This window comes from Saccostrea echinata, unplaced genomic scaffold (assembly GCF_033153115.1).
Source record: "Saccostrea echinata isolate AGI-Se365-2 ecotype Australia unplaced genomic scaffold, CSIRO_AGI_Sech_v1 ptg000011l, whole genome shotgun sequence".
Taxonomy (NCBI): domain Eukaryota; kingdom Metazoa; phylum Mollusca; class Bivalvia; order Ostreida; family Ostreidae; genus Saccostrea; species Saccostrea echinata.
Genome location: NW_026889760.1, coordinates 2,178,526 through 2,200,443, shown reverse-complemented (window position 1 = coordinate 2,200,443; position 21,918 = coordinate 2,178,526). Strand labels below are relative to the sequence as shown.

Here is a 21,918-nt window from a genome sequence, read left to right as displayed (position 1 = left end):
ATCGGCGGCTTTCATACTTCCTGGTTAGGAATAGATATACGTCTTATTTGAACGAAAACGAAGATAATTACAAGATAAGTACGATATTATTATGATCTTTTCAATAATCTTAATATTGATTGACTTCAAGTTTATTTTGATTTCGGGTTGTACTTTATGGAAGGGTATTGCTGCCAAATTAATATATTTTCTATGTCGTAATTATAATTAAGTCATACAAACGAGATACTAAGTCCTATAAACAAGATACTAAGTCGTACATACGAGATAATAAGTCGTTATTACGAGAGTCTTTGTCGTACGTACGAGGGACAAAGTTGTACGAACGGCACATAAGTCGTAAATGCGAGATAATAAGTCCTACAAACGACAATCACACGTCGTAGATACACAAGTGCGACATAAATCTAATAAGGAGATGATACACTATAAATCGTACGTACGACATAAAAAGATGTACGAGGGGCATTTGAAAAGTTCTGAGAACTGCTTGCTAAAATATTAACCATTTCACAGAAGTTAATAAGTTTGATACCAATGAAAAGAGCTGGAAAATTTGCACTTATATGAACGTCATTTTCTTATATTCATGACGTAATAACTCCAAAAATGACGCCAGAATCTCGAATGTTTAGCATACTGAAAAGTCGCGTTTTTTGTTCACATGAGAACATCGAAAAAGTGCTGGCAAAGGCTTCTTTGAAAAGATATTGCAAAGAAAATTTGCATGGACGTAGAGTAAGACTATAAGATTGGTACGGTAAATCAGCAAATCAGCAATTCCACATTTTAATTTTTTGTTTAGTTAGTAAGCACGGTAATGTTATCGTAGACGTTTATTACAGATTTTTATTTATATGGTATAGCTGAATTTTCGGTCTATTATAAAGCTCTCCACTATATTAAATAAAACATATTCTACATAAAACTGAAGTGTAACAATGCAGTGTTCCACAAATGTATCTTGAGTGTCAGGACTCTTACTGTTTACGAATAAGACGTACAAAAGTCTTCCCCGGGATAAGTTTCTGTGCGTATTTTTTTTCATATTATTTCAACCTCGGCAATCCAAAACTCACTATTACTTTTGACTTTCGACTCAAAAAAATAAACCTGAGTTTCATTACCATGTACAATCTGTTTTATTTTCCATGATTGAAAATTTTCGCACATATCGAGTTACGGTGGGGTTAAAACAACGCCGGTGTAAAGACGAATAATGACCCCCATAGAATAATGACCGTGGGTCATTTTTCGACGTCGAATAATGACTCCCGGTCATTATTCAACGGCGAAAAATGACCCCCGGTCATTATTCGACGTCGAAAAATGACCCTTTTGCCCGTAGAAAAAGTGTCATCACCCTAAAAACCTGCATACCCCACGTGAAGAAAAATGACCCCCGTAGAATAATGACCCCTTGTGAATTAAAGCGGATTAAAGTTGAAACTTTTAGGGGGCAAGATAAAAATAATAAATCAAGAGACCTGTTGGCCAAAATGCTCACTTGGGCTACATTGAGAATAAATCGATGATATATTGATCTCATTACATTATACAACCATTTCTGTTTTTAAGGTCAATTCAATGATTCAGAATCTAGTGGAGTTAAAGATTTATCGAGTCCAAAGGGCGAGGAGAGCATTGTTTTTTGATGGTGGAAAATCACTGATCGTCCTGACAGAAAAAACAGCAATAATTGTTTCATTATATGATTCAACGATTAAATTGATACAAACTGATTAAGGAGACATGTCAAGTTTCTTGTTTGCATTTGCTCAAGTCCTAACCAAACACAGTGAAAGAATAGGAGTTAACATAAGCATAACCAGTATTAATTTTGCATTTGAAATCTAGTTTTGGTGTAATGTAGAAAAAATAAATGTCAGGCATAGCATCGAAAGGGGAAATGGCGCATTATAAGAGGCAAAAAAATACTTTAAGTTAAAAATATCTTTGATGAACCCCTCAAAAAGTTTATTGGTGTAAGTGGGATTTTCTTTTACTCTAATGTATCAAAACGTTGGGGGTAGGACAACCAGACTTGCAATGACCATTTTCAAGCGAAAAAAAATATGTTCTTGGAAATGGAAGTGGGTGGACACCCCCTCCCTGATTCTATGTGCCTCAATATTATGTTCATCTTGTCCACTCAAGTGAGAGATTTTTTAACTATATTGTATAGGAAAGAGGGGGTGTTTAAAAGACTTTCAATGAACATTTTCAAATTAGAATAGCTAAAATTTACATTCACAAAACAATCCCTCCCTCTTCTCCGATTCTTTGTGCCTGAATATTATGTTCACTTGAGTAGATTTCAGATGCAGGTGAAATAACTTTTCAGAATTGTTTTCAATCTATTTTTAGTTCAATGTAGGAAAAATAAATCCTTCTACACGTATTCACCTTGAAAGTCAATAAAATAGTCTGTCTTTAAATTTTATAAATTGAAAACATTAATCTACTTCAATATACACTGTATTGAAAATGTTTCCATATTGATTTGACAAATGTATCACTGTTTTAAAGTGGATTGAAAAATATTCCTCTTATATGTATGTATCCTATTCTCAGACGACCATGTTAACAGACTTGAATGTACATTTTACTGGGATTCTCCTGTACGTATTACTTCTATGTACTTGAAAAGAAATTCCCATAGAGTAGACCACTGTTTATAAATAAAATTGAATAAAAGAAATTTTATGTCCTTCTTATGTTTGTCACGTCTGCTTTATATTTGGACGTTCTACTGACTACAGACGATAAAGACCAACTAACAACTAAATTGCCTGACAAACGGGATGACTTCAGCCTTTTCTGTTGTCAATTTTCCTTATTTATGAATTAATATTCTGCAATCATTTGCATATAATGTTTACGTCTACAAACTTATTTGATATCCAAGAGCACGATTAATTTTTAAATGAAGGCAGGCTACTGACAGATACATGTTAGTTGATGTTACAGGGGTTTCAACAACCTCGTTTAAAGTCAGCATTTCGTAGATTCAATGGTGGTATCAATAACCCTGTCAACAAATATAACCTACAACTGAGTCAATTGTTAATTGGCCCTTGTTTTTATACTAAATTCGACAAAGGGTTGTCCCGTTTACCTGATTTATTCATAGCGCTCACGGCGGGTGTGAAGGGACAACAGGTGATGCTTACTCTTTCTAGGCACCTGATCCCACCTCTGCAATTTTTTTTTTTTTTGGGGGGGGGGGGGGCTTTTTTATGCCCTGTTAACAAAATTGTACTGCTTGTGGATATTTTAAAATCATCACTGTTCGTTATCTTCACAATTTTTTCATTAAGAAATACATATATCCACAGTATGTCGTTTGCACGAGTTATTACGTCATTTTCGATACATTCTACCTCATTTGCACGACTTTTTATGTCATTCAAAATATACATATATATTACATTGCATAACTTTCCGTATTTATTTCTGAAAACTTATCTCATTCTTTTTTTTCCCTTCATTTTTTAAAAAATCCCACTCAAAGCATGCTGATTACTTTGGGAGACATGTTTACCAATGAAAAGCCAGAACATCCCGCTTGTCTGTTATTTAGCTATGAATGTCTATAATCAGTCAAATATCCAAATATGAATCAAATGGAAGACAGTCATAAAGGGAAATTACGTTAACAGTTATAACCAATAGCAGCCAGTTATAACCAATAGCGACCATTTTGCGATTGGTCAAAAAAGGGCATAAAGAAGAATATCAAACATTGAGGTTCAAACCTTGGCATCAATCACCCGTTATAAATTTTGTATCATCCACTCTGTTGGAAATTTTTCAACGGGGGTCATTTTTTTTTTATAGGACACACGCATAAAAAGATGACCCCTAGGTCTCTTTTTCTACAAAAAAATATTTTTTTCTACGGCTGGGGGGTCATTTCTTGTCGTTGAAATATGACCCCCCGGTCATTATTCTATGGGGGTCATTATTCGTCTTTACACCGGCGCCATTTTGGTTTTTACGAGAAAATATGGGACATCTTTAACTTAACCTCTCTTGAGCTTTAATCGTTCCCGCATAATTGGTTAAAATACTTGACGAATTAATGCCAGCAAATTCTGCAACACCTTCCACTATTCTATATGATCCTGTGGTTTTAAACTTTGTATTTTTCTCACAGCAGCGTCTTTTTTACCCAATATTTTGCGCGAGATTCGATAATATTGTAACAGAAACATTAATGTGCCTCTGCTGGGGATTGAACCTGGGGCCTCTGGCTTGCCAGTCCAGTGCTCTACCAATTGAGCTAAAGGGTTAACCCACTAGCCCAAGCTAGTAGGATTCCATGTATCTTACACTACCACAATATCATGCTACGTTTGACACACTCTTAAACCACCTCAGTACTATAGGAGCTCCTGAATTTAACCTCCATATGATAGACTGTAGTCTATGTTAACATTTTACCAACTGGTAGTTGTGTCCGTTAGCGTGCTTTCGAGTAATGAACAAATGTTGACTTTAAAATTTTACTTCACTGAAATTGTGTCTCTTGTTACGTCATTTCTATGGTCAGTATGCTAGACATTCAAGATTCTGACGACATTTTCGGAGTTATTACGTAATATTTACATTTCCAATGTCTTTGTCCGAGATAAAATTACAAATTGTAAAAATACTTTATTTCTACATAAATCTACTGGTTCATCGATAGGCGCGGTTTAAAAAAAATCACGTGCGGGGCGGGACAAATAGAGACAGAAGCGGGGCTATCAGCACGGGAATTTGCAGAATCAGGAGCATGTAAATATAAGGAATAACTGTCAGATTTTTTTGATTCATGACGATGATCAATCGATTGGCTTGCGTGATAATTTTATGCATAAACGCCTTCGGCGTTTATGCAAATTATCACGCAAGCCACTCGATTGATCACATCATGGATCCAAAAAATTAGACAATTATTCCTTAAATAAAATTTACAAAGGGACGTCACAATATGTGTATATTTTTGTGATCTGTCCAATGATATCAAACTCAGTAATTTCCGTTTAACGGTTAATATTTTATCAATCAGTTCTCAGAACTTTTCAAATGCCCCTCGTAATAACGAGAAAAATCATAAGGTTTAATAACGAGATAATAAGTCGAACTATTAAACGACATACTTAGTACACTGTAGTAATAAGGAGAAAATAAGTCATGATAATAACAAAATAAAAAGTCTTACGTACGAGATAACAAGTTGTAAGAACGAGATCATAAGTCGTAAGAATGACATATACTAACAAAAGTCGTATGTACGGGATATTTAGTTTGAATAACCAGAATCCCCCCCCCCCCCAAAAAAAAAAAAAAAGAAAACACACACACACACACACACACACACCCTCTCTCACACCCACACACACACACACACACACACACACACAGAATTTCAAGTTTTGTAATCTTTTGATTTGATATTTTCCTTTTTCCTTGGTCATGGACTTTTTGAGCTCGATTTTGTGGGCGGATATTGACCACCTTCCCAAATTCCTGGATCGGACTTGAATTTCTTATTAACAAGAAATCTTTTCAAATCCTATTGATGCCACTTAAAAAATATTATTTACAACTTATTAATATTATTTCGTTATTGCGACTAATCATGTCGTTTGTATAATTTGTTATCTTGTAATTACGACTTTTTATGTCGTATGATTGACTAAGTCTGTTTCGTTTAATATATGATATCATCTCGTTCGTACGACATACTATCTCCAAACTGAGACTTATCTCGTACGTATGACGTAGTATTTCGTTTGTACGACTTAATGTATTCTTTGTTCATAGCAAATAATATTTTTAACTGGCAGCAACACGCTTGCGTCACATTCCTTTAGACCGCTTTAATTTGACTACCTAAAATATTGGGTATTGGTGTACCCTTACATAGGGTACCCAATATCGCCAGTGAAATACATGTATTTTCTATCCAGATCTATTCACTACTAAAAAGCCTTGAATTTCACAAACTTAGGAATGTTTTCATAAAGATATCACCGAGCCAAATTAATATTTTTGAAATAAATAACTTTTTAATATATTATACTAAATTTGAACGTTTATCTGTTAAATTCTCTATCTATTATCATTGTATGTCTATTATTTAGTTGATTGTGTCTCATTCTCTTTGAAGCAGGATTAGGACATTCCAATTGACTTTTAAGTGACTGTCAAAAGAATTGATACCCATTAGGTATGTAAATGCCCCAGGACCTGTTAATATTATACCAATAACTTTGTTTATATTATTATTTAGCAATGTCTTTTATGTCCATTCTATCAAAGAAACACACCTGCCCATCAATTAATTCAGCCAGTGTCATAATGCAATTATTGTTTACTCTCTATCTAACAAAAAGCTGTGTCCATTATACCTACTTCAGTTTGAAGGCCCGATTCTCTACCGGAAACATCCAACTCGATTAAGACTTGAAAGCTATTGTTGAAATTTATGTTCATTGTTATTTACCATCGTCTATAATAAATTCGGAAATCTGATTTTACCAGTTCTTGGACTATATATTGGAAGAAAATAAGGAATATACGGCACAATTCTCGTTTACGTTGTATTACGGCCCCACAGCGCCGCTACTGTATTAACCACAAACATTCCTTCTTCCCCGTTTACTCTTGAACAACGGATATAGTCCAGGAATTACTTTTATAACTAAATAACCCAAATCTCTCTGGTATACATCCACCATTTATTAGGACCCTCGTTTTTTGTTTCTTCCATGAATTAAGAACTAAGGAGGAACTAAAATCACATTTGAAAGGTGTACAATGTGTGATATGAGCTGTGTGCAATTTGCAAGAACTGCTTCATTCATTTCTTATGTCCTTAACTTTAAAAGTAGTTGATTTTTTTCTTTTATGCCCCCATAATCAAAGATTCGGATAGTATAGTTTTTGCTCTCTCCGACTGTCTTTTTATCTGTTTGCTAATCTGTTTGTTTGTCCGCTAAAACTTTTAAACTTGCCAATAACTTCTGAATGTTTGGTGCTAGGGGTTTCATATTTCACTTATGTATTCCATGTGATAAGAGCTTTTCTTTAAATTGGTATCTCTATTTTTGATGATCTAGACCTTGGGATGTGTCTTTCATTTGAAAAATTTAACCTTGGCCATATTTTTGAATGGTTGGTGCTACTTGTGTATTCCTTGTGGAAAGACCTTTCTTTGGAAACCAATAGTTTTTGAACTCTTAACCTTAGAGTTTGTACTACATTTGAAACTCTTAACATGGCCTTGAGCTGCCTTACGAAAGCATCAGTGTTTCACAAACACCTTTTTTGCAATACAGAACTACGGACGCTAACTCTCGATTTCCGCCTACATGTTACACCCATTTAATTCAACATTTATGCCATTTTGGCCATTTAAACCTCTTTAAATGTAAAATGACATCGGTAGTAATTGATTAATAATTTTAATACCAATGCCAGATTTATAATTGTTCTTAATTATAATCTTTTTTACAGTGTAAGCTAGGTTGACGATGTTATCTATTAAACCGAGGCTTTAAAAATTACCAAATTTTAAATACCGCTTAATATGAATAGGTGACCCTTAATTTTTCCCATATGTTCGTCTCATGTTAAATAAAAAAGTAATTTTTTTAATTGTTAACTCATTGTGATGTACATTGTCGGTCATATTTGCCTGTAATCATGCCCCCTACCCCGTGAAACAACAAAAGCTTTGGTATGTGTAATTTGTTATATAACTATTCATGGTTTCTGTTAAAAAGAATTTTTGTTTCACGTGGGACAGGGGGAGGGAGTTGTGTGGAATGGAGATGTTTTAAAAATATTTTCCGTTGATTTCTAAAGTGAAAAAAGAAGTTTTATTAAAATTTTAGAGCTATCCCTCTATCTCATTGTTTTCCTAATAAGTTATGTTTTGTGAAAATTCATATAAATATCCAGGTAAGTATAAAAGTCATGTAAATATTTTAACTTTCAAAAGTTGTCTTTGAATTAAAAACATAGCAAGGGATGCTCACTCCTCCATGGCACCTGATCCCACCTCTGAAGTTTTAGAGGTCCGTGTTTGCTCTGCTCAAAAATTTGAATTGTTTAATGGACTTTTGAGTTTGAATACTGTTCGTAATCTCCATATATTTCACGGCCGACAATACTATCGTTAACACACCAAATATGAATCTACAATATATTAGGATGATTTGACTTAGCAGAAAAAAACACAGAGATTCTGCAACTCCAGGTCATTAACAGGTTTGAATGAATAAATAAATAAATAAATAAATAAATAAATCTTAACATTTCCTATTTGGAGAGTAGATTAGCCTATCGTTCTTTCAAATTTCTTTATTTTGTACACCATTGATTTTGCATCAAAACCAGCAATTTAATTTAATTACTATATCTTTCACATTCATATGGCATATGCATGTATTTATTCTGCAAATCTAGAATTTGATATTTTGAAAAAGAAATAACAGTGATGTTACGTATTTCCAGATCTATGGGATCAAATTGTTGCCGATGCCGTCGTCCCGACGATTTTTACCTACAAGCGTTGAGGGAAATCTCTTATGGTACAACTCGAATCCCACCAAGTCAAGCCCAGCAAAGACACCCTCTCTACTCTCCTTTGAGGACGAGGCAGAAGAAACGACTAGGAATGTTTTTATAGAAGATGGAAATCAGTGTTTTGTTTGCCTTGAAAACTTTAACGATCAACAAAATCAACCTATGATAATGCCATGTGGTCATATCGTCTGCAATGCGTGCCTCATTCAATTAGCAAAGACATTCCAGTATGAGAAAATAAAATGTCCACTGGATAATCAAATATACAAGGTTAAAAGAAGCGAGAGGAGGGGTACTATAGTTATTTCATAATTTTTTTTGGCCGTTTAAAGAGAATTGAATGCTCTATATACTTGAGATGACACTGATAATAGGATTTTTTTTTCTTTCAGGAAATGAATATCGAGCTACTATTCCTTCTACGAGAAGCTTAGACGTTCGAGATTTCATGCAGGATGTACAAGATACCAATTTCATGCCTAATGATCCACCTTCAGGTTCACATTTAAACACTGATAGTATATATGTAGCAGTGAATGGTGGCAAAAGGTTTCATAACCCTCCAACGCAACTACATGTAGCAGCTGATGTGCATGATGACAGGTTTCATAACCCTCCCACGCAACTATATGTAGCAGCTGATATGCATGATGGTAGAATGTTTTGTAACCCTCCCACAAAGCTACGTGTAGCAGCTGATGTGCATGGTGAGAGAAGGTTTCATAACCTTCCCTCACAGCTACTTGTAGCAGCTGATGTGCATGATGACAGAAGGTTTCATAACACTCCCACGCAGTTGCGTGTAGCAGCTGATGTGCACCATGACAGAAGATTTTGTAACCCTCCCACACAGCTACGTGTAGCAGCTGATGTGCATGGTGACAGAAGGTTTCATAACCCTCCCACGCAGTTGCGTGTAGCAGCTGATGTGCACCATGACAGAAGATTTTGTAACCCTCCCACACAGCTACGTGTAGCAGCTGATGTGCATGATGACAGAAGGTTTTATAACCCCTCTACAGTTAACTCCATTCATAAAGCGTTTTCTTCAGCCATCTCAAAATTTCCTCGTAATGCACCAATTCAAAACAGCAGGTTTATTTTACCCAGGCCTAGGGTTACCCTTTCTTCATCCAGAAATATTCCTGTAAACTCACGTTGCCATAAGCCTTTTAGAAACACCGGAAATCCCTCTAGGTATTATAATGATAAATGGCTACCAGAGCCTGTGCCAGACTATGCGGCCGACTGATTCTAGTGAAGATGAGGATGTATCCAGAAGGGGATATAACAATATACGAGACCTGTTCGGAAACCATTGAGACATTGTGTATATTCTTCTTTTTAATGAACGTTTTTCGTTGAAAACTTGCATATATATTTGACAAACACTAAGAATTAATAAAAGCAAGAAATATTTTACAAAAATATTTTATATCTTCTTTTCAATGTTATATTAATGTATCCATGGTCGAGGTACCCGGCGCAGTCACGAAATCAGATATTGAAAATATATAACATCAACGTTCAAACTCACGGTGGATCTATAGTAAGATTGAAAATAATTTAATTCATGTATATAATTTTTCAATTTAATTTTGACTTCATTTTGTGCAAGTTTGATAGAATTTCGATCAGAAATACGGATATTATAAAAAAAATTAAGCGGTAAAGAAATCTAACAACGATGACAAAATGGATTTTGACGTCAAGGCGGCGCAGCGAGCATATTTAAAATTTTGTGTAGAGCTATTAGGAACTCTTCCAGACTTAATTACCTGCTAAAACAATAACAATGAGAAAAACATGTCTAAGGGTTTGTTTTTTCATTTGATATATATTATTTCTTACAAGTAATTCAACCGGAGTAAGAACAAACTCTCCAAACCACCATTAATAATTACGGACAAAATAACGTTGACCCGCGTTGCATAAATCGGTACTGCAGGATGCTAAGCCGACCCGTATATGACACTGCATGTATATTTCACACTGGGGTAGCAACATTACACATTTTATCTATTTTATTTAAAGAATCGTTTAAGAAAAGAGAAGTTTGATTTTTGGAATGTTCTATGTGATATCAGAGAAAGAAGAGTAAAAGCTTCCTGATCGTTTCACATGAGAAAACGTCTCCAGCTGACGTGACGTTAAAATAAGGTAGCGATGCTGCTCCAGGTCAATAGACACATGCATGTTTATAATTTCACCGGAATTTTTCTAATTATTCTATAAATTAGAAATTTTGCACATTTGCTTTATTTGTTCTTTATAAAATGTTGACGAATGTTCATGAATTTATCTCTGTTCTTTAAGGAGTAAAGATAAATGTCTCAATAATTTCCAAACAGCCCTCGTAAACATATTTTTTCTTCATTTGTTAAGAAGAAAACAAAACACGCAACACACAAAAAGCAAAATAAAACAAAACAAAGCAAAACAGAAGAAAAAAACAGAGGCAACCAGAAAACTGTTTTTAAGAACTTCTATAACAATATTAATAAATGATATTTTATACTTCAAATCTTTAATTACTGTGAAATAATTAAAAACAGAGGTAACTAAAAAGCTGAATCTCTATAACAATATTATTATATCAAATTGTATTTTATATTTTAGATCTTTAAATTCCATGAAATAAGAATAATATGTATGGGCAAATTTTCATGGATTGCTTAACACTAACGATTCATGAGAATGTAATTTTGTGGAAAAATTCTCGTGATGAAAGAAATAGTTTGAATTTTTATGTTAGAGGAGGTTTTAAATTTGTGGCGAGTGTTAGATGTACCCACAAATATTGAACACCACAAAATATAATTATTCCACAGTTTCACGTTTTATGTATGCTAAACGTATACTATATCCATAGAAAACAATATTTATATTAATTTTAACTATACAATATTAAGCTTCGATAAAGCAGTGCTTTTAGTCTCTATGTGAAGTTCGATGAAGAGCCTACCATGTATACGGTAACTAATCAGACTCAGGTATTTTTTTTTTTTGGGGGGGGGAGGGCTGACTTGAACAAGTGCCTGATAAATCAAGCTTTTCTTGACAATTTGTTAATATTATTTACTTTTGATGCTCATGGTTGAAATTCTGTACTTCCTAGCCTCAATCATTTCTTACTTAAAATTGTTTTCACTTACAAATGGAATAACGCTCATAAATTTATGACCTAAACGTAGACAAAGATCATTTTGAAGAAGGCAGCCATATACTATGACGCCCTTCAACCTAAAATTCTAATAACAAACGCTTAGATTCCTACGAAATAATTTATGCTGTTCCAATTTTAAATTTGACAAATGTTAACATATTGAAGAACATTAAGCTGGTGAGATATAGCTTAATTATGTGGTTAGCCCGCTTTTTTCACTATTATACTTACATGTATCGTGTTTACTGTGATAGCGATATTTAAAACGAAATGATAATAGAAATCACAACCTTAATAAAAAGATAGGTGATCTAGCGTTGTAAACATTATCATACAAAAAGCATTTTTCTGAGTCATTTAATCATTAGAAAGACATTGCTGCACTTGGTTTGTGAATCTCAATTCAGCAAGGTAAACCTCGAGTGTGCTCCACATATTTTGAATAAGAAAGTTCATTTAAAGCAATATGAGCTGCAACTTTGAATTCAGAAATTTTTGTTGCAAAATTGTAATTAACTATTTCAATGACAGAGAAAAGGAACGTTTATTAACATCTTTTGTTATATTTGTGATGGAAGAACTATTTATAAGCTTTGATTGAAGAAAAATTACATTATTGTCCTCCTGTACAATATTAATTTCTTATATGATACTACATATTTGATTGTACAGAATCCTTAATTCATTTCTCATGATTGATGATTTGATATTTTTTTCTGTCTAATTGATGAAGAAGGTTTAAATTACATTCAAATTTATCATAAAATCTCATTTTAACAACAAAATAAAATTCTCCAAAATGCAGCTCATATTTCTTAAACATTGTGCCGTTAACATTATTTTCAATGTTGAAATGGAAGATATAAATTGGTAGAACCAATGAGCATCTACAAGCATCTACAAGTTTAAAATCTTTCTGCATGGTACTGTTTTGTATTTAAGGAAAGCTAGTGGTTTTATGATCAATTATAGGAAAATGTGATTTCTGTATAGTTACAGTCTTGGCAAAATGGGGCCTATATTTCTTTTTCTTTTTTTTTTTGCACAATTTAATCAACAAAACACGAAACTAAGATAAAATGTGTTTTCAGATGATAACACAAAACTGACATGATTTATTCTACCAGAATGGCCAATCGAATAAGTGTACGAGTAATAAAGACTAAATGCAGGTGGAACTACTTGACATTTTTTCTCTGTAGAAATATCTTTAAAATTTTGTTTGCTTAATACTTTATTTGGTAAAATGCATGCATTGTGCATTTTAGCCAAAAACATACATATTGCAGAAGTATTTTGCTGACTAAGCAACTAGTGGCATTTTCGGCATGAATTCTCTCACGGTCAGAAATGACTGCTTGAATGTGTGCACACATTCAATCCGCTTAACTTTTTAATCTGATCTAGAACAGACTTTGGTGTCCAAGCATAATGTATAAATAACACCACCCTCTCAGTTGTAACTTAATTCTTTTTTGTAATAGTATGTGTTTATCTTGCCTTTTCCGTTTGGTACGCTTGATGTTAACAAATATCTTCCGTCCTTTCCAAAGTATTTATCTCCTCCACAGAGTTTGAAATCTTACCCATTCTTTCCAGTCCACGATTTTATTATATATTTTATTGTATACGATGACGACCAAATCCCTCCGTAATATCTCTTTGAGAAGAATTCAAACAAACGCTTTGCAAACGGTCCGTGGCTAGCTTTTTTGTACTGTGCAGATAAGCCTTCCAAATCCAAACTTCTGACTTTCCCATGCATTAGTGACTTGCATATTCACATGACTTTTTGTAGAACTTTCTTGATGTCTTCTCCCATTCCTTTCTCCATTTTTATAGCTTGCTTTTCTATTCGTGAGCTTCAAATAGGCTTGATAACCTCCAGAGCTGTCATAAGAAGTCCCACGCATCCAACCATTACCTTTGATATCTTTTTGCGATCGTAATTTGTATATGCCATTGTTTCATGTGGAATGTTGTCTGTGAAGGATTGTTTGGTCATAATGTCGGAATATATTGTTTTTACCGCACGACTGATCTTAAATTCTGTGATTAAATGTAATCTTTGACCTTAAACAGCTTCCTTTTGGATCTTTTATTAACTTGTGTAATCGATATGACAAGGTGTTGACATTTTGTTATTTTAGTGAATTTAGCTAGGACCTTAACCTCAGCCACTATTTTGGTAAGAGCATTGGTGGCTTCACTTCCGGTTTTTACAATCTCTGATGCCTTTTTTACGTCATCTCCTACGTCAGCAGGAAGAACAGCTATTAAGCCCAGCAGGAACAAAAAAAAAAAACAAAACAAAAAACAAAAAAAAAAAAAAAAAAACAAAAACAAACAAACAACAATAAACGAACTGCATGATTTTGATTTTTAGTGCATGGACTCTAAAACACAATCAATATATAAAGTGTGAGACGCAAGTTTACACATTATTTTGTCAATTCTTCCTATTTTTCTATATATGTTTAGATATGTATATTTACATATTTAGTCGCTGTATATAGAATAAAATTAGTTTCAATCCCTTTATTCATCTGCTTTACTGAATTTAAAAGGGACATAAAATAAAAAATATATTTAAGACGTGTTGATAATTTTAGCTTGCCAGTTTATCATTAAAATAAGACTTTATATGATCATAAGGTGCTATCGCTGTTGATTATTATGACGTTCAAAAACATCATTGCATCTTCATGTCCACTCCCTCTGCCGCAGTACACTTTTCTTCACGAGCTACCCTGGAGTTGAATACTGACTGGAACCCGTCTTATTTAGATGACTAAACTTTCATGAACAGCTGATTTCAAAACATTGTATTGAAAATGGATTTACACAAAAGATATAGATCATCTCTCGATTTGGGAAGCTTAATCCGCTTGTCGGAGTTAAATTTCAACCGAACTAAACTTCCTGACGTGACTGACTTCGGACATCTGGACCTCGAATCGATATTAAATATGGCTCTCCTCTTTCTGAATCTTTTGTGTCATAAAATAACAGGTTATTATAACTTTTTGTCTCCCTTCAGACCATTCAATCTTTTTTCAAAATGAAACTATAAATTGCGACAAAAAGACACACCCCTTGCGATGTCAATTGAAACTCTAATTTTTTTTCTAGCATTCCCTGTTGAATTTATGATAATCTCATAGATCAGACAAAACAAAGTAAGAATTGTAAGTTTTACAGATCAATTGTGGCACACTTCACGATTGGAGGAATTTTAAAATTGGATGGCAAACACTTATGCAATTTTTTTGTCTCTGTTAAACTCATTGTAGAAATATTTTGAGGGTGCGCCCCCCTCCCCCCCCCCCCCCCCTTACGAAAACAATGACAATATAATTATTATAAGAATTGTGTGTCTTACATTTTATTCTATAGATAGAAAAGATGATGTTAAATAAATACTGTACGTATACATAAATTTTAAATTTAGCGCAATCACTGGGTATTGAGTAGTTGGTATAATCATTTATTAGCACTACACGCGTCTGTGCCGTTTAACGTATTTATTAAAGATTTAGATGGTCGTTCAATAACTAATGCAAAAGGTCATCAAAATATTAGAAAAACACAAAAAGCAGTTTTGTTATATATCTGATCCTTTAAAGTACCCCCATTAACCTTTACACATGTCTCAAGGCTCTTTACCCATAACCGGAACATCTAAGCATACTTCCTTTCGGGTTCAACTAAATGACACTGATGGATAGCACTCCCAAGACAGATCTAAAATAGTAGCGTCTTTCTTTGATGTTTTTCTGTATATTTGGAATTAAAAAAAAAAGACAAAATGAATGAGATCTACCAAGCACTTGGGATGGCTAAGCTCTGCAAGCGTCGCTTTCTTTAAAATTTCTTTTACACATCTATGCCTATTTGCAGCAATTTTGTCAGCTAAAAATCTCCCCGGGTACCGGTATTTGAACTTCCCTTACAGAAAATCTGCTTATCTTTCCTTAAACCAAATTAACATAAAAGCTACTATTAATGGTCCTTCCCTTGGGTGTACATGTAGGTACACATATTACTAGACCTATAGAGTAATGGAGAAAAACCTATTTAAGACCTGTTTGGAGCTATGGTTTCTCTTTACAATAATAGGACGGTAGCTTCTCTGAATCCACATTTTATTACTGACCCTCTTTTTGATCTGTAAACAGTGCATCCATGTTTCGTCACCCGTCAAGCAGGTTTATCAATTTGTGTATATTTTAATATTCCCTTGGCACATTTAAAGGTGTTTTCTTGTAGGCATCTCTAAGGAAATATTGAACTCATTTTGACAGAAGTATTTTTTTTTTAGATTCATTTCCTTCTTCAGAACTCAATCAGCTGTAGTAATGATGAAATGTTTAGTGTCATAGCAACTTCTCTCACTGTAAATCTGGCATTATCAGGTAGTATAATGCTCATATCATCGATATTTTTTTGGTGTCCCTACAGATCTCGATCTACCAGTTCGACTGCAATCTTTTAATCCCCATTTCCATGTTTGAATTTTCTAATTCACCTGAACACCGTACTGTGTGAAAGACTAGTCTTTCCAAAAATCATATCTTCATTTTGGTTCTTTAGCAATTTTTGTAATGAACTGCAGTTTTTACATAAGTTCTCAATTTCACCTTCTTGGCAGAGACCTATTTTGAACAGTTTTTAACGCAGAGAAGTGACCATGCTTACTTTAAAAGAGAATTTCTTTGCCAAGACAGTAGAAAAAAAAAAAAAAAAAAAAACATGCGGTTTTCGGTGACTAGAAGTTCCTAAATAGAACTTTTCTAGTGTGAAAAAAAAATTAGAATTAACTGTTTCAATATTTATTATGATCAACCGTTTGTTGGATAACTTATTTAACGACCTTGAAGTTCGTATTAACGGTATGCATGAATTCGCGCATTGCTGTCCGCGCTATATATACTGTAATAACAAGATGCACGAGGGGTTATCAAAAAGTTCCTGGACTTTATACTATGAAGTCTGTGGTTACAAAATTTTTAAGGAGCATAAAACAACAAAAGTTTAAAAAATGTTGAAAATTTTAGCTTGACACGTTGGTAATTTGCTAAATTATTATAAAATAAAAAAGGTATATGATCAACCGCCACGGTCGCCCTTTAGTTTCATCACGTCCGACGACGTCATTGTTTCTCAATGTCTGCTCCCTCTACCTCATACACTTATCTTGATGGGATTTCCTGGAGTTCACTTGATTATGCCAGCATGTTTTGCTTTTCGGAGTTCAATATCGTCACTATTAGACGTGACTGACTTTTGACACCTCGACTATAATTCGACATTAACAGTGCATCTCCCATCTCTCTGAATATTTTTCGGCATTTAAATACATTTACTCTGGATAGATTTTATTATTTCTCTGTAGTCCGTTTAAATATTTCCTAGGGTTATACCAGTTTTACAGGGGCAAAACTTTATAGAAAGTTCGAAAAAGAAACCCTACCTCTCTTTGGCTTCATTTTCAAGCCCTTAATTGTTTGGACACTCTATATAAAATTTACGATAAATTTTAATAGAACTTACCGAATGAGGTAAAAATTGCAAATTTTACGGAACAATCGTCATACTACATGCCTGAATTAACGGGATTTTTCGATGACAAATATTTATATCAAAAAAGTTTTTCTCAGTTACCCATTTACAAAAAATGCTATGTTTGAGGTTTTGCCACATGGACATACCACTGCTTACATTACTTAACATTAACAAATTATTAAAAAATAAAACTAATGATTTCTAGTTTATTCTATGGAAAGAAAAGATGTTGCTCACTAAATGTATTAAAATTCATTGATGTACCAAAAGCGGTTTTAATTTTATGGCGTTAGTCCAGGAACTTTTTGATAACCCCTCGTATATGTATCATATATCAAGAGAACTCAGATTTCTAAAAGTCAGTTCACATTCCATGAGTAAAAATATGTAATATGTTACAAAACATCACAAAAAAGAGAAGATTTTTGTATAATAGCATGTTCTTTATAAAGCGTTGAAATAAACCTTTTTTCTTATAATTTTCATAAATATCATAATCCGAAACGAAATAATTCTTAATCTGAATATTAAGTTTAAAAAAGCCACATATCTTGGCTGAATCAGGTTTTCAACGATCGAGGAAGATTTATTTTGTGGGATAACAATTATCCCTACTTAATTTTTTAATTATCATCATTGTAAGAATCTGTTTTTTCTTATTTGCACATAATTTTAACCCATTGTACAATATTTGGCGCCGTATAAAACGCAAATATTTGCTTAACGCAACATTATAGATGATTGCTATTGTAACATAAGAAATGTTTAACTTGTTTATTTAATTTTTTAACCTTAATTGCTGTCTTAAAGTACAGATTTCAAATTTCGGTAATAATTCTTATAATTATTTAACTATTGTTCATTGACTGTACACATAATAATTTATGCCATATAAACATTCAAGTTTTTTGAAATTATGATATTTTCTGTATCATTTTTTTCTCATTGTTTTGTATAAATCAAAAGAGTGCTATCATTAATATTACAATTGTATATAAACATTTAAAATGTGTTATTTTAAAATTCTATTTTAATTCTTTCAGAAAGTCGTCGTCGTTGTCACGTTACATTACAAAATAGATTTTATATATAAATATTATTAATCCACGCATATACTCGAGCATTCATTTCAGACAGCATTAATTTTCGATGAATTAACGATAATGATAAATAGCGAGAAATAGTTTTCGATGTAAGTATTTGCTATCCTGGCACTTTCAATAAAGTTGCAAAGTTAAGAAATTGTAACAAGTAGAACATTACGGTCATTACCCTAACAAAAAATAAAATAGTTAATTATAGTTTACTAACATGTCAAAGTTTGATGATGGTATTTTTTTTTTATTAATTTCAAATTGTATTAAAACTACATCATAATTTGAAGTTACTGTTGCATGCAGTTTTGTCATTAATTAAATGGATTTTGCTACTTATAGCTGAGATTCTGTACTTGCAAGCCCCATCGATTTCTAAGTGAGATTAATAATAATAATCTTTTCTTCACTTAATTTCAAAACAAGAGTCGCCCGCGTTGCAGACGCAGTGGTTAGAGCGTCTGCTCTAGAGTCGCGAAGTAAGGAGTTGTTCCTTACGTCGCGGGTTCAAATCCCACTATGGGACGTAGAGACCGGTCCTTCGGATGAGACCGTATAAACCAAGGTCCCGTGTCGCAGGAGGTGCTGGCACAAAAAAGATCCCTCACTGCTCAATGGCTCTAAGTGCCGAGTATAGGACAAAATTTGCAGCTCTCCACCGGCAAGTGGTGGTGCCTCCATATGAGTGAAAAATTCTCGAGAGGGACGTTAAACAACATAGAAACATACAAACAAAACTAGAAAAATAGTAATCATGAAAACAACATCGTCGCAATTATAGGGTTTTGGGGTCCATTCTGTTTCCACAAACCCATGACTGCATACAACAAAATTCTCTCATTCTCATTAATATCAACGACACACATTCAGCCAATGGAATAATACTCTGACATGTCAAGTTGAAACATTTTGTCCAATTAAAATGATCAGTCTGTCGTACATGTGGATGTAACCATACCACGAGCCGAACATCAACATCGATAGGAATATACTTATTTAAACCAGTGAGCTATTTAATATATTTATTAAATATATTAACATAACATCTGCATTCGAAACCCTGTCTTTTTAATGCTGCGCTTGAAAGTATTTTTGAATAAATTTTTCCCACATCTACTCTTCAGGATCTATCGTATTTTAGTCAATAAATCTGCAACGCATAGGAAACATGATTTCATAAGGTGCACCGCCGTGTTAATGTACCCAAAGTTGCTACAGAGTTATTTTATTGGTCACATTAATACTGGGGTCACTTAATAAAAATTCAGTCATACATTCTCGAGAAAGAGAGAATTTTGTAGGAGACAGCCCCGGGTTTGTTAAAATAGAATGCACACAATACCCCTGCCTTGCGACGATGAAAAATAAAACATAAAAAACTCTGACAGTCCTCAGGCTTAAATTCGACCACCGAACTCTTAGATTCTTAAGAGTCGAATATCAATGCAGTACATGTATTAATATTGTTGCAACTTTCAATTATACAAACATTAACACTTAAACGAAGTTAGTAAAATATGACGGGAGGGCATATAGGTTTAACTCAATTAATTTATACTACTGCATTTATCTATCATGTTTGATATTTTTTTGTATCAAAATGATACTGGATAATTATGAAAAAATAATAAACTACATGTAATAATTCGAAATAGGCGGAAACTTATGGAGAATAATATAGCATTCAAATGACTGCATTTCTCAGAGAACTCCTAGTCGACATAATTATATGTCTAACATTTGTTTCCATACAGAGTCATCTTTACAAAAAAAAAAAAAAAAAAAAAAAAAAAAAAAACCAAAACAAAACAAACAAACAAACAAACAAACAAACAAAACAAAACAAAACAAACAAACAAACAAACAAATTCTTTTCATTCTTTTGCTTCATAATTTATTTAATAAATGGTGACATGCATTTTACATTTTATCCAAAGACGTACATGTTGTAAAAATATTTCCACTTGCTGGCTAAGCGGCCAGGGGCACTTTCGGCATGCGATCTTTCGCGGTCAGAAATGACAGCTTGCATGCATACATCAGATCTGCTAAACTTTTTAATCTGATTCAGTACAGACTTTGCTGTCCAAGGATAATGAACCCATACGACTGTCTCTGTTCTAACTTTACTCAATTGTTTCTTGTAATGTTCTGTGTTTATCTTCCTTTTTTCTTTCGGTACGCTTGACGTCAAAACATTCCTTCCATCTTTTTCCAAGTATTTATTCCCTCCACAGAGTTTAAAATCATGCCCATTATTTCCAGTCCAGGATTGGGCCATTTTGTTGTATACGATGACGACCCAATCCCTCCAGTAATATTTCTTTGAGTAGAATTTGAACAATCGCTTTGCAAATTGATCGTGACTATCATCTTTGTATTGTGCAGATAGGCCTTCCAAATCTTTCAACTTTTGACTTTCCCATGCATCAGTGACTTGCTTATCCACAGCTTTGACTTTCTGGAGAACTTCCTTGATGTGCTTCTCCCACACTACTTTTTCCATTTTATAGCTTGCTTTCTTATTTGAGAGCTCCAGATAGGCTAGATTAACCTTCACAGCTGTCATTAGAAGTCCGACGCATCCAGCCATTACCGTTTGCATCTTTTTGCGATCATAATTTGTGTATGCCATCGCTTCTTGTGGAATATTGTCTGTGAAAGACTGCTTTGTCATAATACCATTATATATTTTTTTGGCTGCACTTTGATAACTGACCCTAAATGCATTGATAAAGCGTGATCTTTGACCTTTGACAGCATCTTTTGGAGCTGTCATTAACATATGTAGTCGATATGACAAAGCGTTGACATTTTGTTCAATCCCTGAAAACTGCGCCTTGAGAGCCTTTGATTTAATTAGATTTGTAACTTCGCCAAAAAGTCTTTCCATATTTCTGAAATTTGAATCTACTCTTGAAAATTGTTCTTTTAAGAATGTTAAAGTTGGATCTTCTTGTTTCGGAAGAAATAGGGTTATGATATCCATAAGTGGTCCAATAGCAGCCAGAAACGGAGCAATTGAACCCATTACTTTAGTAAATTTAGCTAGGACCTTGACACCAGACACTTTCGGTAATAGCATTGGTTGCTTCAATTCCGGTTTTCACAATCTCTGATGCCTCTTTTGCATCATCTCCTACGTCAGCTTGAAGGTTAGCAATTAAGACCATCAGCAGCACAAATAGCAATAGACGAAAGATCTGCATGATTTCGATCTAAAGTAGAGGAGTCTCTAAAATACAAATACAAGACATAGTGTAAAAGAAAAAAAAAGCGGGATTTTGGTCAATTTCACTTATTTCTATATCAAATGAAATTGGTTTCAGTCTTTACATGTATCATCTGAGCATATTCCGATTCAACGATGTTAGGTATTTTCCTCATGACCAAGAAGCATTCAGTACAGAGGAAAATTCTATATGACCAGTATAATATTCAGTCAATTAACATACTGGCAGATCATGTGCCACCAAGGTTCACAAAAGATGTACTTTTATGAGATTCATG

General features: G+C 33.7%; 2 protein-coding genes across 3 annotated transcripts; one reads left to right on the top strand and one right to left on the bottom strand.

Moving 5' to 3' along the window:
- Positions 1-10,011, top strand: LOC133184801 (uncharacterized). Of its 2 annotated transcripts, none has more exons than XM_061319876.1 (3): positions 1-78; positions 8,512-8,875; positions 8,976-10,011. In XM_061319876.1, exons 2-3 carry the CDS (start codon positions 8,536-8,538, stop codon positions 9,833-9,835), a joined length of 1,200 nt encoding a protein of 399 aa, XP_061175860.1. In that variant the 5' UTR covers positions 1-78; positions 8,512-8,535; the 3' UTR covers positions 9,836-10,011. The 2 variants fall into 2 exon arrangements, with proteins under 2 accessions (XP_061175860.1, XP_061175859.1); XM_061319875.1 differs by lacking the exon at positions 1-78 and adding an exon at positions 6,170-6,220.
- Positions 10,012-20,276: 10,265 nt separating this feature from the next.
- Positions 20,277-21,643, bottom strand: LOC133184912 (uncharacterized). Its single transcript, XM_061319980.1, has one exon. The coding sequence runs from the start codon at positions 21,491-21,493 to the stop codon at positions 20,336-20,338; it is 1,158 nt and encodes a 385-aa protein (XP_061175964.1). The 5' UTR covers positions 21,494-21,643; the 3' UTR covers positions 20,277-20,335.
- Positions 21,644-21,918: the final 275 nt, after the last annotated feature.

Bases quoted from the DNA above. Each gene is read 5' to 3' on its own strand.
- LOC133184801 (XM_061319876.1), top strand. From the start codon at position 8,536: ATGCCGTCGTCCCGACGATTTTTACCTACAAGCGTTGAGGGAAATCTC. The intron at 8,876-8,975 runs GTACTATAGTTA...TTTTTCTTTCAG, and splicing joins TAAAAGAAGCGAGAGGAGGG to GAAATGAATATCGAGCTACT.
- LOC133184912 (XM_061319980.1), bottom strand. From the start codon at position 21,493: ATGCTATTACCGAAAGTGTCTGGTGTCAAGGTCCTAGCTAAATTTACT.